The 25,748-nt window shown below is 39.5% G+C and overlaps 5 protein-coding genes, 1 non-coding gene and 1 pseudogene across 15 annotated transcripts; 3 read left to right on the top strand and 4 right to left on the bottom strand.

Annotated features, from left to right (window-relative positions):
- Positions 1-560: 560 nt before the first annotated feature.
- On the bottom strand, positions 561-2,635 carry LOC103960539 (protein ROOT PRIMORDIUM DEFECTIVE 1). Its single transcript, XM_009373023.3, has one exon. The coding sequence runs from the start codon at positions 2,356-2,358 to the stop codon at positions 1,012-1,014; it is 1,347 nt and encodes a 448-aa protein (XP_009371298.2). The 5' UTR covers positions 2,359-2,635; the 3' UTR covers positions 561-1,011.
- A 609-nt stretch (positions 2,636-3,244) lies between these two features.
- Positions 3,245-9,624, bottom strand: LOC103960540 (homeobox-leucine zipper protein ANTHOCYANINLESS 2). 10 transcript variants are annotated; one of them, XM_048571080.1, is made up of 10 exons: positions 9,401-9,624; positions 8,990-9,099; positions 7,540-7,760; positions 7,279-7,396; positions 6,498-7,160; positions 6,168-6,269; positions 5,872-6,084; positions 4,567-4,741; positions 4,113-4,480; positions 3,245-4,027 (listed from the first exon to the last, which is right to left on the bottom strand). In XM_048571080.1, the coding sequence occupies exons 3-10, from the start codon at positions 7,752-7,754 to the stop codon at positions 3,656-3,658; spliced, it is 2,226 nt and encodes a 741-aa protein (XP_048427037.1). In that variant the 5' UTR covers positions 7,755-7,760; positions 8,990-9,099; positions 9,401-9,624; the 3' UTR covers positions 3,245-3,655. The 10 variants fall into 10 exon arrangements, with proteins under 10 accessions (XP_048427037.1, XP_048427033.1, XP_048427038.1 ...); XM_048571076.1 differs by lacking the exon at positions 8,990-9,099; XM_048571081.1 differs by lacking the exon at positions 8,990-9,099 and having other exon boundaries at positions 7,540-7,757.
- Positions 9,625-11,857: 2,233 nt separating this feature from the next.
- Positions 11,858-13,581, top strand: LOC125471098 (annotated as a pseudogene).
- Positions 13,582-14,810: 1,229 nt separating this feature from the next.
- On the top strand, positions 14,811-17,287 carry LOC125471086 (RHOMBOID-like protein 2). Its single transcript, XM_048570973.1, has 4 exons — positions 14,811-15,252; positions 16,278-16,441; positions 16,560-16,723; positions 16,796-17,287. The coding sequence occupies exons 1-4, from the start codon at positions 14,813-14,815 to the stop codon at positions 17,162-17,164; spliced, it is 1,137 nt and encodes a 378-aa protein (XP_048426930.1). The 5' UTR covers positions 14,811-14,812; the 3' UTR covers positions 17,165-17,287.
- A 1,476-nt stretch (positions 17,288-18,763) lies between these two features.
- On the bottom strand, positions 18,764-18,837 carry TRNAV-AAC. The gene has a single exon. It is a non-coding gene; the product is annotated as a tRNA-Val (tRNA).
- Positions 18,838-19,060: 223 nt separating this feature from the next.
- LOC125471097 (putative non-specific lipid-transfer protein 14) lies at positions 19,061-19,414 on the top strand. The gene has a single exon (XM_048571011.1). The coding sequence runs from the start codon at positions 19,061-19,063 to the stop codon at positions 19,412-19,414; it is 354 nt and encodes a 117-aa protein (XP_048426968.1).
- A 1,653-nt stretch (positions 19,415-21,067) lies between these two features.
- LOC125467980 (protein IQ-DOMAIN 24-like) lies at positions 21,068-25,129 on the bottom strand. The gene is made up of 4 exons (XM_048571048.1): positions 24,565-25,129; positions 22,467-22,667; positions 22,173-22,250; positions 21,068-21,953 (listed from the first exon to the last, which is right to left on the bottom strand). The coding sequence occupies exons 1-4, from the start codon at positions 24,949-24,951 to the stop codon at positions 21,198-21,200; spliced, it is 1,422 nt and encodes a 473-aa protein (XP_048427005.1). The 5' UTR covers positions 24,952-25,129; the 3' UTR covers positions 21,068-21,197.
- Positions 25,130-25,748: the final 619 nt, after the last annotated feature.

Raw genomic sequence — 25,748 nt, 5'->3', positions numbered from 1 at the left:
CGACAACGACGACACTGACGCTTACGCTTAGCCTAACACGATTTTGAAAAACAATTGTGTTTTCTTGCCCTACGTAACACAATACAAAAATGTGCAAAATTGATCAATGTCGTAGTCGTCTTTGTTTTTATTTATGTACCTGTTTATTGTAGTTGAATGTTTACCTACAACTACAAGTTGCAATATAAATTGGGTTGGTCCAAATTCCAGACAAATAAATTCCAACCAAATGGGCTCTTCTGATGGATCCAATTGGACCAATTGGCCATGAGACCATCAATGGGTTCTTGTTTGACATTTAAACTACAACAATCTATGACGTGGCATTCGAACTAGGATGCAAGGGGACATGCTTACTGATACTGCTATGGCCAATTGGCTTAACTCATGTATGGAGACAATCGATATTTCTGTTCACCTAACACACACATTCACCCAAAATTTCGGATTTTAGGATCCATTTGAATGCAGAAGAATCCGTCCCGATGCAGTCAAAATCTTACAAAATACAACATTGCAGTGGTGATGGTGTTGGTTGATTTCAGAAACCTGCAAGGACATTCTCCCAAACCAAAACTTTTCCATTTATTCGTGCTTAAGTTCAATGTCTTCAAATGGTTCAAAAATGGCTTCTTTCGAATTCACAAGGTAAAGAGGCAATGGTAGTGAAAAGATAGCCACAACCAAAGTTCAACTCACCAAGTTGTGCAGAAGCCTAAAAGGCTACTGGCATCAGAACTTTACCCTCCAATATCCAAGGAGTCAGTTCCATATGAGGTGCTGTCCACGAATAAGCAATTCTTCATACCATAAATGCTACCCTCCATCATCAGCCAATCGCAATGTTTCAAAGACACTTGGGTTGGATGATGCAGTTGTGGATTGCCCTCCTTCAAGCTGAAACTTCCATAACGGTAATGATTCAAGTAGCAAAATATGAGTTCTATCTTGGTCAATCGGCTTCATGAAAATCCTTTTCGTCCATAGTTTCACCACAACGGATCATCGTCATCAATCAGAGTCATAATCACTACCACTATCTGATTTCGTACCACCCTCCACATCCCTCTCCCGCCTAACATCATCCCCGCCTCCTAAATCCTCAAAAGCATTCACAATGCGTTCTCTTCCAATGTGCCCCATCTCATCATCTTCCCAATCCCTGCGGTAACTAACCAATTCGCTATCCATTCTCGCCTTCCTAGGGCTAATCAAAACCAACTCAGCCAATTTCCTTCTCGCCAAATACAAATCATTTGGCTCTATCAACTCCCCCTTCTTATAAGCCTCCCTGAGAAACACCGTGTGAAGCTTCCCATGATTCCCTCTAGTTGAAATATAGAAAATCCCCTGATGCTGAAGCAGAAACTCTTTCAACTTATTAGGCAAATTCATCGCCATTCTAAAATGAGCAATCCTCTCCAATGTGATCTTCTTCTCCACCGTCAACGACAGCAATTCATGAATCACAGCAACTGCTCTCTTCTCCATCCGCTTCTGCGCCTCAATCGACCTCAAGTCATAACCGGAAATATCCTCGTACGGAGACCAATAGGGAAGTCTCTGCCATTTCCACACGGCAATCCGATAGTACTTCCCAATCTTAAAACCGGGTGGAAAATTCACAATAAACGAAAACCTTATATCCTCGGCATCAATCCCTCTCCCCCTATACTCAATCTCCCTAAGTTTCTCAATTGCACAAACAGATAAGCTACAATCTTTCTCAACAACCTCAATGTACTTGTTCCTAGTTTCCTCAGCATCAAACAATCTAAAGTATTCAGGGTGTTTGAGAATTACCGAGTACTCGAAATCATCCGGCAGCCCAAACTCCGCCCTCGCAATCCGAACATGCTCGAGGCGGAGCCGCCCGGTGTTGGACATCATCAGGAGCTTTCTCAGGCGGGTGACGGCGTCAGGAGTTTGTGCCACCAGCGCCTGCTTCTCCTGCTCAATCTGGAGGTGGGCTTTTCGGGTCAACCGGCAGTAGAGGATCCGCTGAACTGGGTGCTCGTAAATCTCGAAGACGTGGGGGAATTTGAGCACGAAAATGCCGGCCTCGTGCTGCTTGAAGCCGAAGCGGCGGGCGAGGAGGTCGAGGCGGGAGACTTGGATGATTTGGTTGGGCTGCGACAGGATGAGGTCCTGAAATTTGAGGACTTTTCGGGTTTTCTTTTCGATTTCCATGTAGTTGTCGTAGCCGTGGTCGCGGATTCTGGCTTGTTTTCTGGGGATGGAGGTCGACTGCGATTTGGGTCGGGTCGGGGTGAGATTGCAGAGGAGGAAAGTGATGGGGTTTAGGGTTTTTGACTTGGGGTTCAAGAAATTGGATGAGTAGGTTAAGAAAATGCGCATTTTGGGTGGCTGGGGGTTTAGGGTTTTGCGCAGGGTTTTTGGGGATGACGATGCTGCGAAGGTAGGAGACGACAGGCGAGGGAAAATGGGAAATTAGTGGGCCTATTAGGGGTGTAAATAGAAGGGAGTTTGAAATGTGGTGGGGAAATGATGAATTACTAGAAGTTGTGAGGCGCGAATGCGAAACTATGTTAGCATTGGATTTGAGACTGCTTTTGAAAATTGGGCTAGAAAATAGTATTTAGGAAATTTGGGCCACAGTTTTATTCTGGACCTTCATTTGTTTGAAACTCCTCCTAGTTCTCTCATTTAGACTATGAGACTCTGATGTTCCATACAAATAGTGAAATGTTACGTGTTTTAACTTGTTCACGTAACATTGTGCAATAGACCATGATGTCACGGAGGCATATCAAAAAGTACATTCCTTTTGAAAATGAGTTTTGTTTGTTTTTCCTTGTTTGAGACTTGGCCAGCCTCTGAACGAGTTGTACATAAATCACGATTTATTGTCTGTAGTAATTTTATTAGAATTCAACAATTGGCAATTAAAGTAAAAGAGAGACAAAAGGAGACTTTTTTTTCTTAAGAGAGGGATTAGCTGATGTCTTCACCACAACATTCCATTATTTCGATGGCTGAGAAAACTCATGTAGGCATTTTAGCCTCTCCTTGACCATCATTGTGTAATTCAACAATGCCAGAAATCGAACACACGAAATGCCGTGTGGAATACAAACTTGGAACTCGTCACTATCAACTGGGTTACTTCGTGGTGGTTTAGACAAAAGGAGAGTAGCATTCAACATTAAAATTAACAAGAGAACCAGAGTATTAAAAAAATAAAAAATAAAAAAAACCTAGAGGAAAAGCAAACCAAGCAAAATTTGTCATCAGAAATCCAAAATATAACCATTAGCAGAAACGAAAGGTTCCTTCCAACAATGTCAGTAATATTTCTTTGAAACTCAGACCGAGCTGAGGCTACCTTCAAACCTTCGGGTCCACAGAGTCAATACCCGAACCAACGAACTATCGTTCTTCCAAGTTCAAAACCACACCAAAAACCCAACTAAGCAATTTACCACACAGAAATTCTTTAAAAGCGGTTCGTTCTTGACTCGAAACCCCTGTTCGCAAAACCTTTCAATCTCGACTTCTTTCACTATATATCACATCCATTTCTAATCCTCTTATGTTCTCCCATGTATCATATATTTCTGTTTCCAAAAAGCAAAACGCAAAACGCAAAAACAAAAGCTAAGCAGGTAGGCATGCATGCATGGTCTTCCAAACATTATGCTGCTTGAAGAGACGATTTTATCTTCTGAATGGTGCAAGATATGAGAGTGCTGACTGTCTCAACCGACTCCATGTTGATTTTGGCCGTCGGAAGGCTGCTAACTAGAATTTGGAATGCAACAGTCAGCAAACATCCGTTGCTGCCATCACTGCCATTGCCTTCAGATTTGACCACTTCATAGCCAGGTGGGCCACCGGGAAGGATTGCAAACCCTGATGGCAGAAGAGCTACATAAGCAGAATCTCCACCGCGCATCACGACATTTATTGAATCAGTGTCAACTGGTGCATACACTACAAGTGAGCCCGAAGGGTCAGTCCACGTCTCTTGCAATATCAGCATGTTACTGTCGTTGGCATTTGTCTCCTGAAATCAGGAAAATAACACACGAAATAAGACAACTGATGTATATGGGAGAGAACGAGTAGAAAAGTAAATAGAAGCCACTCACGTTAGCACGAAGAAGAGAAACACCATTGGCACCTCCTTGGCCCTTCGCAATTTGGACAATGCGTTGCATTGGAACGTTGCTGGACAGAATGTCCCATTCCTTCCTAAACTGTTCATCTCGCAAAAACTCAAACACCCTATGCCTTGATACCGGAACCCAAACAGTTGTTGCAACACTCAACACAATCCCTGGTGGCTCGCCGGGGTCATTCATACTCTTCCGGGCCATAACCCTCGTATCTTCACTAACATTTTCAAAGCGAAGTTTGTCCCACTTGCGCACAGACGAGGCAGAAATCCCAGCACAGAAGTTATCCACCATACGCTGTGCAAGCTTTAGCATGCTTTTCTTACCGTTGATACCTATCCCTGTTGAACATACGTATTTGTCAGAATACAGAATATGAGACATCGCATATTTGTTAGAGAAATGTAATCGAAGGCAGTGGGGTGACCTGAGTGATCTTCACTGGAGTTGGCAGACGAAATGAGGAATGCCAGGCTCTCAAATTGCCTTTGCAGAGTGGCAAGCCACCTGTGCGCACCAAAGCCCATACCCGAACGCAGTGATTGCCGGAAGAGGGGGTGGACGACATTCTCATCATATTCAGTGTGTTCTATCCAAGTCACCTACAAAAATAAATTGAAAAAAAAAACTAAGTTTTAACTGCTCCTTGTTTTATGATCAATCAGGCCATGCAGCCACCTCATGAATTTACCAAAGTGACCCCTTTCAGCTTTCACACTTAGCAAAGAAAAAATTGTCGCATACTGCCAAGTTCGAATTCAAACATTTTTTCAACAACCAAAAACATTGCCATGTGCATGAATGTGTGTCTGTGAGTAAGAGAGAGAGAGAGAGAGAGTGAGAGAGAGTGAGAGAGAAGGATCGATCGGAGAAAGACAATAAGGGTCAAGATAATATCACCTAGAGATGAGTTGACATGAAACAAAGAGATGAGTTGACATGAAACAAAACGGATTATAAACTAAATGTGCAGTAAACAAGGTTGAGGAAAACATAAAGCGTAAAAGTCAAAACTGCGGCTTGTGGAGAAGCGAACAATATGATAAAATAGTGTACAGAAAATCACATTGCATGGAATTCAAAATATAACAAATTGAAACTGGATCCAGGTCATTCTGTCTTGTGGACGATAAAGAAAACACTGAAGACCGAAGGAGAGATAGGAATAGAAGCATCAAATACTTAGTTTATGTTATTTCCACCTGCACATAAGGATTTATGGATATCTTATATTTTTGAAGCGGAAATAGATACAACGGTTCTCTACTATTAAACTGGGAGCATTCTTGATTTTCTCATCTCTTAGATCAGCAGTAAGCTAATTAAATACAGACAATGAGCAACCCTGGCTTCGAAATTCGAAGACTATATATTAAGAAAGAGGAAGAAGCATCTTCTTCAGTAAAATACTAATAAAGGGTACCGGTTTCTAGGCGAAGTCCTACGTGCATTACAATAGGAGCAATCTCATCAAAGAGAAAGCAATTTTGTTGGGTGATATTGAGAGTGTAAACTCTTGGAAGTTCAAGTCTAGGTCCGGGAATTTAACTGCCCATAATAATTTCACCTTGTTGTGTTCTCAACAAACTCGAATTATGTAACTCAACAACCATATTTAAATCGTAGAAGGAAAATACAGACAGCCAAAGGCCAACTCAATAATCATAAATAACCATAAGATTGCATGGAAAGTTAAATGTAACAAGTAAAGAAGGGCATCGGCTATAATTACCTTGGAGCAATTATTAGGCATATCTTGCACAATGCATCCGGAAGGAAGCCTCCGGCAGTTCCAAAACGGGTTTGTATTGGAACCTTCTTGATTGATGTCAAGAGAAACATCAACTACAGCCCAAACACCCTCTGCATGTTGCTTGCAGAAACGGAGGAACTTCAGTGGACGAACAGGGATCAACGGCGATAGCATTTGAAGCTCAGCGTGCATCTACAGAACAAGATCATAATGAGTTCCAATTTTTCATCAGAAGAAAGAGAAGGTGGATAAGAGAGGAGCAATGAGATGCATACCACTTGAAGAGCACCATTTCTAGTCCCATCCATGCCGTTGGATATCATATTAATGGTGGAGGCTCGAGCAACCAAACACTGAAACATTTCTGCCCATCGATTCTACTCAAAGAAAAAAATGGTTTCAAATACGTCAACTTCAAATATTATTTTACTTTTTGGAATATAGTCAAAATTTATCAAGAGACAAAACTTATCATCTTAATCTACGAAGTCCAATGTTCAAATATTAACGACATCAATATTTATCAATCCTCATGCTAACAGTCTAACAGATAAGTCAGGATAAATAATCAAACGCTTCATGAAACAAAGAGTAGGATAGCATACCGCATCCATCAATGTCTCAACGAGAGCCAAGCTGTTTAGTATTACGACACAAGTGTCCCTAGTGGCTTCAGTTACAAAGCTGCTAGGTTTCATACCAATGCAAGAAAATGCCCGGTACTCCTCAAGGTTCAATATATCTGTCCCATCTGAACTTTTGATCCACAAGGGGCTATCTACCTGAGCCATCTTCACCAATTCATCCATAGCTGCCAATGCAAGATCTATGTACATAGATCTCTCAAATGGTACTTCATTCCCCATCATGCCTGAACAGGTCTTAACGAGAGGCATCATAGGGGAAGAGCTTGAAATCCCATCTCCTAAATCAAGCCCCAGTGGCAAATCAGCGCCTAGAGCATTCATACCACCCATCCCAGTTCTTCCAACACCAAGTTCCAAACCGGAGGAGGCATTGCCCAAGGAGGAGATGGGCCTGCCCAAGAACTTGTTTGCGAGAGTACATATGCGGTTCAGTTCATCCTTCAGTCGAGCATTCTCAATCCTAAGTTGGTGTTCCTCAAACGATATTTGACCAGGAATGGCCGGACCTCCACAATTGTTGCAAACCGGGTTTGACATAGCATCCTTTATCACACCATTCTCAGCTCTCAGCTTGTCATTCTCTTGCCTGAGAATTATATTCTCGTGGCGTTCAAGTTGTGTCTGATTCAAAATTACAAATTAACATTTCCATCATTCACAAAATCAAACACCAAATCTAACAAAATACTAAATTAAATTACCAACAAACCACAAAGTAGCCAAGTAATGTGACAATAACCTTCATCTGAGTTCTTCTGTTTTGAAACCAGAACTTGACTTGCTTCGTCTCTAAGCTGAGACGACGGCTGAGCTCCGACCTTTGCTTCTCATCCGGATGAGGACACTCTTTGAAAAAGCTACACAACAACAAACAAACAACGCAAACCCCTATTACAAATCAAGTCCACAATCTCAAACAAAACACCAAAACACAAAAAAAAACAAAAAAAAAAAAACTTTTTGACAAAAATTAAGGATCTGTGAGAAGAAAAAAACATACTTTTCAAGTTCTTGGATTTGGTTAGGAGTGTGCCTATGGTACTTTTTCTTCCTCGGCGGTTGGTCGCCGCCGCCGCCGCCGCCGTCCTGATCATCCCCAGATGCGCCCTCAAAGTTATCACTCCCCGACCTGCTCTCGTACTCATCATCCCTCAGCCTTCCGATGATCCCGGGGTCGAAATTCTCAGCGAAACCAAGTTCACCGTGACCGTCCATCTTCTGCTGCACAAACCAAACACCAACAGGAAAATCATCAACACCATCAACAGACCAGACACAAACAGAAACATCGTCAACAACAACATCAAAAAACCAGAAAACAAAGAAACAATGGGGTTTTGAAGCATGAATCAATGGAAAAGGTGACTGATTTCCAGAGAGAGAAAGCAGCATACAATGGAGAGAGAGAGGGCAGAGGAGGAAATCTGCATTGAATTGGGGATTGGGGAAGAAGGGTGGAAGCGTGGGTGTGCAATGGTGCCACTGGGCATGAAGGAGGGGGCATGTGGAGCAATTTCAGCCACAACTCTTGCCCTCCCACCTCCACTATTTCCACCCCCACTGCTACTGATCAAACCTCCCAAACTCATCAAAATTTGTGAAAAAAAACTGATTGAAAATATCGAAACTTCGAAACCCTTTAAGACTCTATAGCTTTTCTCTGAATTTGTTGACTGTTAGACTCTCTCTCTCTCTCTCAGCCGGCTGTGCAGGGTTTCATAGCCATGAAAAGTAATCACTATCACTTTCACAAAGGGTACATACGTATGAGTTTTTTATTCTAAATCTTTGACCTTTAGCCCAACAAATTGCCAGACTAAGCCAAAGACGGAAAAAAGTGGGAATTGCATTCCAAGTAGAAACAGAAGAAAAATCTGCTTCCTTTGTCAACCCCCATGCATCACATACACACACATACAATCTCTCTCTCTCTCTCTCTCCCTCCCTCCCTCTCTCTCTAGAATCTGTTTACTGATAAAGGATAGAAAAAGAACAACAGGACAGAAAAGTTAGAAAACCCCTTTATTTTCTGATTCCCAGTTCACACACAACCACAATCCCCTTTCCTCTCCCATCTCTTTCCTTCCCCCAAATACCATGAGAACAAACCCTAATTGTTTGGCAGGATTGGAAAATACCTAACAAAGGAAAAGTTAACTCCAAAAGGGTCTCTAAAAGCATGGCAGAAGGAAAAGCCGAAAAGGAAAACAAACAAGCACCAAAAGTTGAAAGGGAAGAAAGAAAAAGCTTATCTTATTCACACTATTACCCTTACGACTTTTGGATTACATAATTACCAAATCCAAGCCAAAAAAAAGACTCGGTGGACCTCCCTTCCTCTCTCTCTCTCTCTCTCTCTCTCTCTCTCTCTCTCTCTCTACAATCTATAAAGTTGCGGATGTATAGTTGGATGACATGCAAACCAACCCAGTACGGCCAAAAGATTAAACCTTTTAACTTTGCAGCGAGCAAAATACTAAAACCCTCCCTCTGTCTATGTCACACAGCCAACCAAATGTTTTAATGAATTTTTACAACACTCCTCGCTCTCTTATGCCATCTGTTGAAGAGAAGACAGGCAAATATTACAAAAAAAAAGACAAACAAAATCATATTTTTCACTTTGTTAGTGAAAAAATCATGTATTTTCTCACAAGGAAAATAGATAATCGACCACAAACAACAAAAACAGAAGAAAAAAAAATAACATATACGTATACATTATATATATATATATTTTTTTTTCTTTCTCTGCAACTGTGATTCTGTGAAGTCTACAAACAAAAATATATATTAAACCAATAAAATAAAACAATTAATGGCAATAAACAAAGGGAGTTGAAGATTTGCTGCTGACTTACAAGTCTCTTTCCTTCTCTCAGACAAGAAAAAATTAAAATCCAAAAGAGTCAATGGACCTTTTTTTGTTAAATTATTTTTGTTTGTCCTTTTTCTTCTCACAACCTCTATGCCTTGATTGAACCAAAATTTCAGACCCCAAATGCCTTAAATTTTTGCTTCCTTCCTCCTCACCTTCTCCCTCCTCCTCCCTCCCCGCTCATGGACACCAGAGTCTCTCTCTCTCTCTCTAAAACTTTCTCTCTCTAGCTCTCAATAAACGCATATTATTATATAGAGGCGAGAAAGAGAGGCAGAAATGGGAAGGGGCGTGGCGGGGGGCCCACAGGTTTCGTGAAATCCGCCCAAATCTGCTTTCACGCGCGTGCGGTGCTCTCGTTTTAGTGCACTTTGCCTCTCGCTGGGTTTTGATTCCGTGTGTACGCTACATCGGTTGTCGGTGCATTGACTCCGTTTTGACCAATGAGGCGGGGCGCTTTTGGAGGGTGTTATGGTCATTTGAGTAAAGAGGGTTACGGATTCCTTGAATCTAAACGACCACCTAGACTGCAGGGTTTGGTGTACTTTTGTTTCTGTATGACGTCACTGCTTTTTATTTCCGGATATAGCTTCTTTATTTTACAGAAATGCCCTTCAACTTTCAAGTATTACGATCTGCATACGATGTCCACATCCACTCAATTTCTTTTACAAAAATCAATTTGTACTATTTTTTTCCGTTAGAATTACTTTATTAATTAAAATTTTATGAACTTGAAATTTTTAGTCGAATACATTGAACTTTCTCTTATTAATCGCAATAATTGACCTTCTCATTTTCTCATATAAGAATGGATGTGGTCATGGTCGTATAAGATATGAAATTTGATTAAAACACCGTTACTGAAAGAGAATCACAATTGCTTTATATTTAATTAGTTTCTATTTTACAATAACATATTCACGTGTGTATGTAATTTGACTTCATTTTTCCTTTTATTTGTACCTTAATTTTATCTTACTGCAATTTTTTTTTCTTTCACTCGAAATTTATTGAGATGCCACTATGCTTCCATTTCTAAGTTTCATAATTACTTTTTGCTATTTATTATAAAAAATTAATCTTAACCCTATTATCACTTTACAAGTGAACTTATGATGCATCATATTCCTGACACTGATGAAGTATACAATAGTGGACAGAAGAAGGTTGAAATAACTATGTAAGTCTTTTCAGCCTAAAAAGTGGATTGCTAGCTACTCTCCTTTAAAACAAAAAAACAAAAACTTATGGTGACGCATGAATTTTGTATCAAAATATTATGAGTGCTGTCCATACCAACTCTAACTCAATGGCGCAATTATTGATGGTGTAAACCTAAGTTCAACACTCAATGTAAACCTAACAAATAAAAACTATAAGTATTTTTTTTTAATTATTTAGCACGAAAATTCCCATATTTGTACCAATTTTCTTTTTATTTAAGATTAAGCTACACAAATACAGATGACCATAATCTAGTAAGATTTGCTAATTAAACTGATTTATATAAAATGTAGCATTATGTTTCTCTCTCTTTAAAATTGAATATATAATTTATTTTCCTCTCTGAATGCTGTTGGATTCACATTTTACACAATTCGAGTTGACAAGAAAAAAAAAAAAAAAAAAAACTTCTGAAGCCCAGCCTACTGTTTCAAAGTTGGCACCGCCTGTCAGGGTTTCTGCTTTGACAGAAGAAAATTTTAGGGCCCATAAAATTCTTAGCTTTTCAAAATAATTACGTGGGCCTCTTCTCTCCGGGTATTGCTGACCTCCCGGTCAAACGCCAAGACTCAAAACCCTCCCGAACAATAATACTTGTTTACTTAGATAATAATTAAGAGTTCCTTCTAAAAATTGCTCTTTATCGATTTATAGAATTTCGTATTTATGATTAAAAATATTTGTATTATAATTTACTTTACAAAGATCGTTTATATAAAAAATGAATTAAAATTAACGTCGTTTAGTTATCTAACTGTATAAAAACAGATGAACAAAATGGGTAAAATCATCATGAATCATCTATGTATTTACTCTAATAGATTTGCTAAGTGACTTTAGTTTTAATTCATTTTTTATGGAGATGATATTTACAGAGTGATTTATATCATGAACGGTTCTGATTATAAGTACAAGGTTCTGTGATTTGAACACGAAAAAATTTGAGTAGGAGTATTGATTTAACTCTTTATCATTTTTTAGTAGCCAAGCATTGTACCCTTCCCAATATCTGAATTGAAAATTTCATAATATATTTGCTCATACTATTTTCGGGAATTAATTTATTTTCTCTCACATTCTCAAGACTTGCTGTTATCATTATTAATTTTCATTTCTTTTACATATATATATATATTTATATATGTTCGTGTACGTATATGTACATGCGAGCAGAATGAACTGAGATATCTGGATTTGGTTTTGTGGTTATATGATGAATGCGTATGCAGCTGATGAAGATCATGTGTTGGTTATTGGTTATTGGTTTATGTTAATTCATGATGGTGGGTAAGAATTAGATGAAGCTGTACGTTTGCATGTGCAGTTTATTGATCGATTTGGTTGGTTGTTGAGAAAACTATGATGGACAAATAATAACAATATTAACAAAAAGGGTGAAGTAGATACTTTGATAGGTTTGGGTGCATTGTATTTCATTTCCACAAACATGTATTATATTAATTAGGGTTTAATGTGTTGGTTGTTTCAGTGAATTTGTAATTTCCAGTTAAAAATTGCGTTAATTAATGTAATTATTGTTGCAATGATTTTAGGACTGAACTATGTCGTTTTAGGATATGCCTTGACAAGGGCATAAGATATGTTCGATATGATTCCAAGTAACAACTAACACAAGAGATTGAGCTGTCCGAAAGACGTTATATTGATGCAATGCAAATATGTTTTCTTGCTCGTTAGCGCTTTACCAATAACATAAAGCTTACTGCATCTCCATGTTTTCTAGAACTACATTAATTGTGAATTTCCTTTTGATCAATTTTAAGGTGTTCCTGTTTGCCAACTCTAAATGAAAGAGATACTTCTACAACCGCCTGAAGCCAGCTAAACTTGTTTGGACATCAATTTACAGAAAGCAGCACAAGAAGATAACTAATTCCTGAATTGATCAGAAAAAAGAAAAAAACATGATTTTGTTAACAAGTAATCACTTGTAGTACTAGTAAATCTTTTCGCTTTGGTGCTTCGTACGTTGCTAATTTATGTCTGAAAAACAGTACAAGGACATAGCTGCGGAAACTGTGAAGAAATGCCGTCGCAGCACGAAAAAGACATACTCAAGGTCCATTGTGGGAGCTACATTGGAGGTCATGCAAAAGAAAGAAGTGAGAAACCTTAGGTTTGAGACACTGCAAGAGAGGTTGCACTTTCGGTAAGTATATGTTTTAGATGTTAAATTATGCTGTTGATGCACAAAATCAGGTCGATCTTGGACCAACGTAAATCCGACTGTGAATCATACAAACCTACAAGAACACAAAGATATATCGTGGTTCATCCCAAGTTGAGGCTACGTCCACATTGGTATCATTTCGGTTTCACTATGTAAATTGAGGGTTACAATGTACATGGAGATTATAGAGGCTAGGGTTCCCTTTTCTATCCTTTTCCAATGAGGGCGAAGGACCCCTATTATAGAATAAGAATTTCCATTACCTTCTACATACATAATAGGCTCAGGTCATGAGGCCAAATACTAAGGCTAGTATATGGTACAACATATGTCATCATTAATCAATCTTATGAACAAATATAGGCTTAATTAAGAAGCAATGATTAGTAGTTTATAATTATATATATATATAGATATATCACTTGATCATGTATGCAGTCTGCAGTGAGATTAAGGAGAGGATTAAGAAAACTGAGGACGAAAAGAAGGCACAGAAGGCAGAAGTAATGGCCAAGTCACAAAAGTCTCAAGGCAAAGGGAACTTGCCAAAGGGTGCAGGACCCAAGGGCCCCATGGCTGGTGGCTGGCGGGCCAAGGGCAAGCGCTGAACTTGATAATCTCTGATGATTGATAATTGATTGTCCTGGATCTAGTCTGGTTTGTTCTTTCATGGAACTTTTATCATTGTTACAGCTGAGTAGGTAAATAAAGGAGTGACAAACTGTCTGCATTTTTAGCAGTAAGTTAAAATGACAGATACGCTTGAGAGTGTCCAATTGCATGAAAGTCTTTCTCTTAGTTTTAAGATTTGTTGATCTGCAAGTATCCCGATCACATAAAAGTTCGTATGCTTAAGAGTGTGCGTTTGCTGTATGAAAGTCCTTCTCTTGATTTTAAGATTTGTTGATCTTGCAAGTATCACGATTACATAAAAGTAGTTCATCTACTTTAAAAGGTTAAAGTAAACCTTGTTTTACAATGATTGGCATGCTTGAAAAGTAAAATCAATGGATTAATCAATCTTTGTCTTGGGGTTTCTTTTAAAAGTGGGGAAGTAGGGTATAAATAAAAGTAAGCAAAGCAATAAAAGAACCTCAGATCTACCCAACAAAACTCCACAACCGCATAATTCTGATCGACCAACATAATTTTTTTTTTCCAAAAGAAAAAAGGTTAGCATGATTCCTGCAGACTGATTTAGCTGTTTCACCCTCCATCGTTCTCAAATTGCAAATAACACTGTTAGTTGCAGTAGCAAATAGTCTCATTTTATCAAAATATCATTTTCGTATATTGTCGGTACTTTTGATATATTATTAAGTTACTACGATAATAACACTATTAGAGAACTTCCCTAATATGTCATCATCGAATGAAAAGAAGAAGAATCATGCAGCACTAGCTAGCTATATATTTCATGTTTAAAGGTAGGGAATAAAGTGGAAAACTTTTAGAATTATGATGGTAGGAAAATCATGAAACAACAAACCAGATTACTTGCTTTCCACAGATTTAGAGGATAAACTAATTTTTTTAGACAGATACAAACAAAATAATTCAATCTTTAATTGCAGATATTTTCCTTTTCCCTATTAAGTTTCTGCTTGGAATTGGACCCCAGAAGGTAGCCCCTTCCACGTTAAAACGCGTACAAGCAGTCCATTACATTTAAAAGCAAAGTGTTATGCGTCCGTTTCTTTCTTTTTATATCAAGAAACGAAAACGAAACGGTAATTTCCAGTTATTGGTCACTCGATCGAAAACGAGAGTCCACAGTTGCATGGTGTCCCACACCCAACACAACCAATCCACTCAAGCCACGTCGATACCTTTCCAATTCACCAGTGGTGATCACGTGCGATGGCACGTGACCGATGATGTGGAGAGCAATTATTGGCCGTAAAGCACGTGCAGGTGTTGGGCTCAGCAGCTTATGGAACAGCCAATGACGGAGACTGGCGCAGTTGGAAACGGAAAATGGCGAGCCCACCACTTTCTTCCACTCTCCCCACTCCATTAAACCGCCTTCCCAACAACTCCATTAAAATCCCAGTTCCCAGCGAGTTCCAGAGAACCCCAAAAACAAAAAACACCATTTTTTTTTTTTTTGGTCGCGAAAAACCAAACAAAATGCCTGCAGAAGATGTGGAAAACAGGGGAGTGAAAAACCGAGGAGGACAGCAGAGCTACTCGTCGTCCTCGTACGCGGTGGAGAACGACGAGGCCCAATGGACTTCTTGGCTGGTGCCGATGATTGTCGTGGCGAATATCGGTGTGTTTCTGGTGGCCATGTACGTCAATAACTGTCCCAAGAACAATTATGCGGCGGCGGAGGGGAAGTGCACGGCGAGGTTTCTTGGGAGGTTGTCCTTTCAGCCGTTGAAGGAGAACCCTCTCTTCGGCCCTTCTTCTTCCACGTAACTTTACTTTCTCTGGTTTTCTACTTCAGTAAATTCATACCCACTTCCAATTTTCTGTTTTTTATTTGTTGGTGTTTATGTTTTGGTGGTTGAAATTCTGGTCTTTGGGATCCACTTGAAATTTTGGTGATCCAGTTTTGCATGTTGTTGTGATATAATTTAGCTGAATTGGGAGATCAGATTGGGAAACCTTTTGATAATCTGGGGCATATGTGATTTGATTTTTGGTGAAAATTGGGATTATCACTTGGAGAGTTGCTATTGACTTTCAAAAAAGTCATCTTGCGCTCTTAGAAGTTCAATATGTTCTTATAAGAGCGGAGTGAAGGATGACCTTTTTGAAGTGACAGTAATACGTTCATTGCTTTACATTACATTACGTACCCATCAAATTATGACTTAGATTTATTTTCTAAGACAAAATACGAACTCCAATAACTAAATTTAAGAAGCGGGAGGAGGGCGGTGTTCGTGCAAATTTCCCTATTTAGTTTCAATGCTGAGAAACCCCTAAGAAAATATGTGAAATGCTTCAACGGTTGTAGCAAGTTCTGGCAAACTGTACAATTTAGTCGCCATTGGATGCTAAACCTCGAGCTTGTGAAAGCTAACGGCCGGAGACAAGATTTCAAGCATCCCAAAATGTCAGCTTCTTACACATGCATATTAATATTAATGTTGTCAGAAGTTTTTGGCTCTTCCAATGGAGTTACTGACTAAGTTGCACATACTTTTAGAGCTCATTTGGTCTGTTTTGAATTTAATTTCATGCAACCAATCTTTTATGTTATGTTTTCATTTAATTAAGGCGGTGTTTTTGACTAGATATTATACAACCGATTTTATTTAGTAAGATAAGAAGGCATTATCTGTTATTGTTTATATAAGCCGTGATGTTGACTAGGATTCATACAGCCAACCCCACTTAGTGGGAGAAGATGACGGCGTCTGTTGTTGTTTATGTTTTCAGTTAAGCTATCTTATTATATCTAATACATGGTTTGTCCTACATTTAAATGAAGATTAGAGAAGTTAGGAGCTTTAGAGTGGACAAAAGTTGTGCATAAACATCAGGGATGGAGGCTTGTCACTTGTATTTGGTTGCATGCTGGCATAATCCACCTGGTTGCCAACATGCTCAGCCTCGTCTTCATCGGAATCCGCCTCGAGCAGCAATTCGGGTTTGGTATGTCTCACATTTTCCTACTTCTAAATACACGTCAAAGCTGAGGGCTCGTTTGAGAATGATTATGCAGAAATGATAGTATTAGTTACTCATATGTCATATAATCGTAATTTGGCAGTGAGAGTTGGCATTGTATACCTATTGTCTGGATTTGGAGGGAGCATACTTTCTTCGCTTTTTATTCAAAAAAGCATCTCGGTTGGTGCCTCCGGCGCTCTCTTCGGGCTTCTTGGAGCAATGCTTTCGGAACTAATTACCAATTGGACAATCTATACCAACAAGGTTAATCACCTCAACATGGAATTAGTACGGGCATTGTTATTAGCACTCGCTAATTTGCTTTTGTTTCCACAGGTTGCAGCCCTTCTCACACTTCTGGTCATCGTTGCCATCAACCTCGCCATTGGAATTTTACCACACGTTGATAATTTTGCTCACATTGGCGGTTTTCTTACCGGTTTCCTCATCGGCTTTATCTTGATGCCCCGCCCTCGCTTTGGGTGGTTGGAAAACCCGAATGTTCCTGCCAGAATCAGTGTCGTCAAGTCCAAGTACAAGGCGTACCAATATGTGCTATGGATACTCTCTCTTGTTCTGCTCATCGTCGGATTCACGGTTGCATTGTCGATGCTCTACCGCGGAGAGAACGGAAATGACCGTTGCCGTTGGTGTCACTACCTCAGCTGTGTTCCCACATCTAGATGGCGTTGTGAAGAAAATTAACACTCTTATGTAAACTCTTAATTAGTTGTTTTCGAAGGTTAGACACTGGTTTTTTCCTTGCAATGTATTTGTCGTGGATTTGGATATTCAAATTTTTTTCATATGGTCCTGTTCGTGATTGCAGTTATTCTCCTTTAAATTGTTTTGAATTAAAAGATCTCTTGCTTGTTAATATTTCGAATTCTAAATATGGAGGGGAAAAAAATTAGGGTAAATTAAACTTTACCACATCAAGGTTTGAGGTATATTACAACATCATACAACATCTTCAAAACATTCCTCTTTCATACCTCAAGTACTATTTTATTTCAATATAATACATCCGTTACATTTTCCATCAATTGATCTGTTAAGAGCTGACGTTGTTGCCACATTTGTGCTGACATGGTTGCCAAATTTGTGTCACATGGCAAAAAAAAAATTATGCATTTAAAATAGGGGTGTGATATCCACACACCCCTTGATAATTGATATCTATTGATCTTCTTCAATTCATCCAATCCGACGGTCGAAAATTAAAAAGGTATGTGAGAAGTAAAATAGGGGGTGTGGATATCACATCCCTTAAAATATTATAATAATTTACCCTTAAAAAATAAAAAATAAAAAAAAAACCCAGAAACCCATTCCCACCCCACCGCCCCCCCTTCCGACGACCCACCTCCCTCTCCTCCACTCTCTTCACCTCCCCTCCCATCCAAAAACCCACCCCCACCTCCCTAGAGACCTAACCTTAGACTGCACTGCTCCACGAATCCCTCGAATTCGACCATGTCAGTGACCTCACATCCTTCAACCCTTTCCTTTCTCCTCTTTCCTCTACCTCCCTCCCGCTCCCATCCAAAAACCCCAGAAAAAATCGCATCAACCACACTTTTATTCCTAAACTATCCCTGACCCCTCTCCAAATTCACCATTTATGCCGCCCTCTATGGAGTGCTCTCAAACATGAACTATCATTACTAGAAGAGGCTTGAAGTGGAAGCTCGAAGAAGACTTCAGAGATGAAAAGCTCAAGGGTGACGATTGCCCAGATCTCGTCAGCCGGGTTCGCGATGGCATGGGGAGGGTTGCGGGGGCGTTGGTCGTGGAAAGAGAAGGGAATGAGGGTTGTTTAGGGGTTGTGGGGTAGGTGGGGGTGGGGAGGGATGGGGCTCGTTGGTCGTGGAGAGAGAAGGGAGGGAGGGTTGTTTGGGGGTTGTGGGGGTGGAGAAGGATGGGGTGTTTGGGTTGCAGGGAAGGGGAAGGGCTCGGGGAAGAAGATGGTTTTTTTTTTCTCTCTCTCTCTCTCTCTCTCTCTTTTTAATAGGTTAAATTATTATAATATTTTAAATGGAAAAAAAATTATTTTTTTTGCCACATGGCACAAATGTCGCAACCATGTCAGCTCTTAACAGAACAATGGGTGGAAAATGTAATGAATGTATTATATTGAAATAAAATAATACTTGAGGTATGAAAGTGAAATGTTTTGAAAATGTTGTATGAGATTAATAGATCTCAAACATGAAGTGGTAAAGTGTAATTTACTCAAAAAATTATTTGTGTAAAAAAACTGTTCTGAAAACACAAAAAAGAGGAAAAAAAAAATTAATGATTTGGCTTCGCCCGGGTTCGAACCGGAGACCTTCAGTGTGTTAGACTGACGTGATAACCAACTACACCACGAAACCAAGTTGTCAGTTTTGTTCTAACAAATCCGATTTCACGCGTGAATTTAATTGTTTGACTTTTTTTTTGGGTCAACAATTGTATGGCTCATTCAGCATTCATGAAGATCCACACGTTCTTTGTTTTACACCAACCCAACAATCACATCAATATAAAAACGCACTCGGTGCTCTTGGCTACATCAAACCTAGTACAGTGAGGTGTAGGTTGATGGAATTGTGCAAAATGGGAAGCCGAACATTGATGATGATCGGGGCGACGCTAACGTTGTTGTTTTTATCGGTGACATTGGTGTCTAGCACTGAAGAATGTGCTTCTGTGACGTCGCTTGTCGCCACGTGCTACACGTTCATCACGTACGGGACACCGGACCCGTTTCCGGGGTCTCCGTGCTGCAATGCTATGGCCAGTCTCAAGGTTATTGCCGACACCATTGAAAACCGGAGATTTGCATGTAGATGCTTGATGGGCCTCATTGCAACGTACAACCCAAATGCCTATGCCATTGCCACTTTGCCCGACTTTTGTCAAGTCTCTTTGGGCTTCAACATCGATCCTAATACCGATTGCAACTTGTAAGTCTCACATAGCTACTTGTTGAGAATAAAGTATTTGCAACGGATATGTTATTGTGACAGTATCTCAAGTTACTCAAATATTATTATGTCTAACTAAGTGATTTGGTGACATATCGTTACAATAACATCCCGTGTATGCAAATTTCTCTTCCAAATTTTGTTTATGGTTTTGGTTTGGGATGGATGTGTAATGATGTTTACATGATGGTGCAGCATCCTGTGAGTCACAAATTTGACCAAAATAAAGAGTCGGCATTCAGCTGCAGAGGAGGGAGCTAGGTTCGGTTTTGAGGTTGTTAAAAATATGAATAAGTGATGGTTTTAGTATTCTATACATAGATCCTGCTGATTGTACAAATTATGGAAATAATTATGTTAAACAAAACTTATTTTTTAATAAAAAGGAAATTAGTTGGTAACTTCATCATGGAAGTCTACTATTTCGGAGGTCAGGAAGACTCAGAGGCATTTAAGCCTCTTTCTGGCCAATATCGCGTGATTCACCTAATGTCAGAAATCGAATCCAGGACTTACCCTATGAAAAAGAGACCTGAAAGTCGTTCCTAATCATTGAGCCACCCCGTGGTATCATTCCTTATCAATCTAAACTTTTCGAATAATTATTGGTTAACGATGCTCGGATAAGACAAGGCTATATTACCTTTTGCAAAGTAGCAAAACAAAAATTGGGAACATAATGAGCCAAACGGGAAGCTTTTGGTTCACGGGGTCCAAAATTATTCCACGACCAAATATAATAAAGAATGTTGCTAATTATGATTTGGTTTGATTTGGTTGGCAATATGTATCAATCAATATCTATTCACATTTGGTGCATTTTGTCACAGACTCACAAACCCACAGAGGACAGAAAGGGTTAGTGATTCGTAATCCCAGCAATAAAGTGAAAGGATTTTCTCCGTGAACGTACAGTGCGATTCGATTCATGCATGAAAATCGGAAAGAATGTTTGTGTTGAAAATGACTTGGTAGATTATCACATGAATTTGGATCTTCTTTGGACCTTACTATCCGAAGTTTAAAAATTAGGAAATTTGGACCTTTTAGTTTGAGTGAAATGACGATCGAAGGTTATGGTTTATGTGAGATAGGTTAGCGGAATGAGTAAATAGAAAACGTTGGATTCAAATTGAGTAGTTTGGATTGTCTAGTCCTTAAACTCAGGACAGTGAGATCCGAAGAGGATCTCTGTCCATATCATATATATGTATATCCCCATCACGTGATATCAAGTGTCAATGAACACTTTTCTCTTGCACATGGATGATACATCCTCACTCCCTACCCACATGATGAGTGAGATGCGGAGGCCGGGAAATATCTCTGGTGTAATCAAGTTATTCTTTGGTGCAAGACAACCAATTCGTATAAAAAAAAAGGTGACCCCGAGTCAATAAGGTTTTCCGATGTGCAAGGATCGGAGAAAATGTATATTGTACTCGGCTCTATCTCTGCTTGGCAAAGACAGCCAACTGGTATAACAAAAAGGAAATTATTCTAAAGACTCGAGTGGGTTTACAAGCAATACCGGATTAAAAGTTCGATATGTATACAAGCACACAATCAAAATTACATTGCAACGGAGTTTGAATCCATAAAGGTAGAGTAACAGTTTCAGAGACGATGTTCATCATTGGACATCCATAATCCCAAACATTGATTTAGTAAGAACAGTGTTTGTACATCTAAGGTCAAGTGATTAAACTCACAAACATCGCAGCCATAAGCAGAAACACATATATAAAAGAAGAAGACACGCAACATCACCGCGGATTGAAGCTTCCAACTCTATTCAGGCGGCTGGAGCTGGAAAAGGCTTTATTTCGGAGGTCACCATCTTCAGCGAAGCTCGTATCTGAATAAGTTCCTGCATTGCAAAACTCCGGAACAGACTTCTTGGTCAAACGGTATTTCTCAAACTCAAGTCTTTGCCTAGGGGCACTTTGTGACCTGACCTTAGCGCTGAATGATTCCGTGTTAGCCATGTAGTTAGGGTGACCGGCATACCCATTAAAGAAGCCCCACGAGCACTCACTCCTTGCTGGCGTGAAGTGATGACCTCTTCTACCACTGCTTCCAGGTCTAGTGGAGGCAGAAAATGCTTGCGGGCTGCTCGGGGCGGTCCTAAAAGCTGCTTCATCCGTTGCCAAGGGATGTTTCAGATATCGCAGCGAAACAGCGTTGATTGAAGCTTGACTTGGATTGAGGTTTGATCCTTTTGTCGAGCGTTTTGATGGAGAGTCATATGTCATAAAGTTTGGGTTGGAATGATCTGACGACACAACGCGATGTGCTGTTTGAAAGGTTTGGGGTCTACGTTGGGAACCCAAGCGAGGCTTCCAAGTATCTACTTCAAGAATTTTGTCAACCTTCACATCATCTGAGTGCTCATATCTCAGTGAACCATCTCGGCGGTTGTCCCATGCACTTTCTTCCATCCACTGGTCTAACCAACCTGATGCCAGCCGTCTTCTATCTAGATTTATGGCGTCCCTTACGTTTGAATTTGAACGGCATCTCTAAAAATAACGGTGTGCAGTAATTTGATTAAAATCCAAGTTTCATTTAAATTTTACAAATGAAATCGAGATAAGTATAAGTTCAAAATGTCTCAAGATAAGATTGAACATCATTCACAGGGGTTAAATTTGATTGAAAGGAATCCCACAATTACATCTAAAACATCATAAAAGACAGGAGGCCTGAATGAAATCCTACACGGCGATCAAAGTAAATACCTGCAGTATTGAGGGCGCGTCAAATTTGCTGCTATAAGTGCGGTGCTGGTATCCAATTTTGTCAGGGCTTTCTGGCAGCTGCAAGTAAACATCAAAGAAAATGAATACCAATTACGTCTCACCAAGCAAAGTTGGACTCAATATGGTGAATAGTAGTCAAATTTGTCCTTAAGATGAACCAATACAACACTAATGGCGGATTCATGATAACGATATAAAATCTGAATCAAATTAAACTCGACAAAAAGAATCAATAAATGGAATGTGGTAGGAGGAGAAGAAAATTCTGCTCACCGGGTGATACGATAGTGAGGATTTACTGCTAGAATGTAGTGTTTCAGACATGAGTGATTGACTTGCACGCGCTCGGGCTTGGACTCTGACCAGTGTCTGCATACGCCTGAGCATGTCTGCCGATTGCTTTCTCACAATGCGGCCTCTCACCAAAGCTTGAAGCTTCACCAGTGATTTGAGTGCTCTTAGGGCCCTTCTTGCCTTTTCACAGTTTCACAAAGTTTCGGACAATACCATCAATATTGCAGCATACTACGAATTAACAAAATACGGTACAAAATACAAATCGAATGTATGAAACGTATGAATTACAATTACAATTTTTTTAAGTTCTTAACCGCAACATTGTTTACGGTGAATTTGAAAATTAGGTAGGACACACTAGCAACTCAACTCGAGTTCTAGCGTACAACTTTTAGAAAGCGAGAGGCTTGTGGAAGAAATAATGATATCACTCACAAAAGCATCCTTACCAAACAATCAAACAAAAGAAGGAACAAGAATATAAAACAAAAAACTCATCATCTACGTTAAATAAAGTCACATATTACACGCATGTTTGATTCTAAAAGTCTAAAATCGCTTTTGATTGACGTTATTGGCTTGTTTGGAAGTGTTCTAATCACCTAGCAAGAAAAACGCTTCCAACAAAAGAGCTTATGGGTAAAAATGATTCCTACAGAAACAGTCTGAACGGGCCATAAATAACAGCATCCCAATTGCCATTTCATCCAGCTAATCTATGCTACTTACTCAATTAATTAATCAAGATTAAGTTGAATAAATTTCAACTTGATCAAAATCCACTAAACTTTGAATTCGAACTCAAGTGGAAAAGAAAAAGCAAAGGTCGAAAAGTATGGGATCAGTTTTCTCCAAGTGAAAGCCATCATGTCACCAGAAAGGATGGAATGGGCCCACCAGCTTAGCAGGAAGATTATACCTAGGTCAAATTTCTACAAAATGACAGTTTTGTCCTTCCCCGTATAATCTGGCATTGGTGACAGGCTAAAAGCAGAATAGCATAGATTGTCCAGGACGAGAAGAGATGCTTTCCGGATCTCTTTCATCAAGATTATCGAATTAAGTAATTTAGATCTTTAAAATTTTATCTAATGTTCAACCTGTTTTGACTCCTTAAAAATTATAATAATTTTTTATCATTGGACGAAATTTTAAAAATCCAGATCATTTGATCCGATGATTTTGATGAAAGAAATCCAAAAAGCTATCTCATCTCTTCTCGTCGAAGACGAAGGATGGTTCTTAATTCTCTAATCAGCTGCGCCCACGTCATCTTGGACATTCCAAATACAAGTCCAAAAGACGATAATAACCCTTACGTAAGAAATAAAAAATAAATCCCCCAGAACAATGTAAGTACGGATTACACGTACGAATCTACAGTTGGTCGATGTACAGTAAAAACAATTCTGCGGATATCGCAGAGAATCACTGCTCGAACAATCCGACAGAAACCCAGCGAGTTGACACATCAACAGAAACTGTGTCGGCGGATATCTAAATTTTAATTTGGAGAAATGCTAATACACTCTCTACAGCGCAACTCCCGTGAATTCTCTAACATTGATTAGATGTTTAACAACAATTTTTGTATTAATATTATAAAATATTTTGTCAAAATCATAAGACGTAAAAGAGTCAAACTTTGGGTGACTTCTTTTGGCAATTATCTTTATAGAGGAAGATAAGTCAAACTAGAGATATTTTTTAGAGTAACCGATACATTCGATAAGTAATTATTATATAAATAATATGATATGTGTGTTAAAAAATTAATAATTTAAAAAATAAAAAATTTCACCAGTACCATTCGTGTTCCCGTGGCAAAGAAAAATTTCTTGTGAAACAGAGTTAAGCCCCTGTTTGTTTTCCGAGAAAATCTATGTTTACGAAGCTTTAAACTTCAAAGACGGTCCAGCTTGTTTCCCGAGAAAACCTTTTGAAACTGGGTTTCGAAAGAGGAAAGGAATGGAAGACCATTGGAAAAATGAAAAATTGACATTTCCAAAGGTAATTTCAGCTACAACTCAGGGGCAGAAACGGAAAAGAATTTCAAAAATGGGAAGTCACTCACCAGGTATCGCCGGAAAGCCGACTGTATCTTCACGGCGGCGAGATGGCGTCGGACAATTGACGGGGCCGCCGCGGGATGGCTAACTTGCGAGGAGGTCCCGGGTGGAGCACCATTAGTGAGGCGAACGACCTCAGCCGCCGCATGAGCCGCCGCGAGAGCGGCCTCAGCGACGGCGGCCGTAGCGGCGGCTACGGCAATCGCGTGCTTGTTGGCGTCCAGGCCCGCCCATCCTTGAGCAGCATCTTCTGAAGCGGAGGCACCGAGCTTGTGCTTGTTAGACCCAGAAGTAGTAGTCTTTTGACTGTTTTCCTCGTTGGTGTGCTTGGTGGTCGGAGAAGGGTTGTTTTTGAAGAGTTTGCAGCCGAAGAGTCGCCCGAAAAAGCCCATTTCTCATGGCAGTAGGAAGAAGAAGTACACGAGACGAAGATGTTGGGGAATTTGTGAGGGGGTCGTGAGTGAGAAGCCAAAAGCCAAAAGCAGATGCAAGCAGTGTTGGAGTGACAAGTGAGTGAGCGATAGAGAAGAAAGCAGAGATTTATGGACAAAGTGTTTTAGTTTGGAATGTGCGAAAAGACAGGTCCGATACAATAAGTGTAAATAATACATTTAGATGAAAAATTTAAAAAAACTGAGTTTTAATGAAAAATGATAAATAAAAATGTAGCGAATAATACTAGAAAAATGTATAAATGTGATTTTTTATTAAAATTAAATAGTACCGAAAGTATTTCGTTAAAACTCCTAAATTAAAAATGAAAATTTTGACTAATTATTACCATAATTAGTGTACCAGATTATCTTGTCTACACTTGAAAAATTCTCAAATTCAATACAAAGAACTTTTGGAGTGTTTTTCAAATTTATGTCGGCCTTTAATCCAAAAGAGCGGTTTCAATTAAAAACAGGGAGGAGGAAACGGAAAAAGAAAAACGAAAAGGACTGCCACTGCTGTGGCCGCAGCTAAGGCCGGCGGCTGAACTAGAGACTAAGAAAGAAAACACTCACACACACTGACAAAAACTTACTCAGAGAGAGAGAGCTCTCACGCAGGAGAGAAGTACACATTTTTATGTCGGCCCTTAATCCTGTGTTTTACATCTCTAGTTGGGCTACAATATGCACATTGATCCATTTGTTAAAGGTTGGGCCAAATTCAACTCTTAGACGCAAAATTGGTTCTGAAC

The sequence above is a fragment of a genome, unplaced genomic scaffold (assembly GCF_019419815.1).
Source record: "Pyrus x bretschneideri cultivar Hongxiangsu unplaced genomic scaffold, Pyrus_bretschneideri_v1 Contig57, whole genome shotgun sequence".
NCBI classification, from domain to species: Eukaryota; Viridiplantae; Streptophyta; class Magnoliopsida; order Rosales; family Rosaceae; genus Pyrus; species Pyrus x bretschneideri.
Note: the sequence above shows the minus strand (reverse complement) of the source record. Positions and strands in the feature narration are given on the sequence as shown.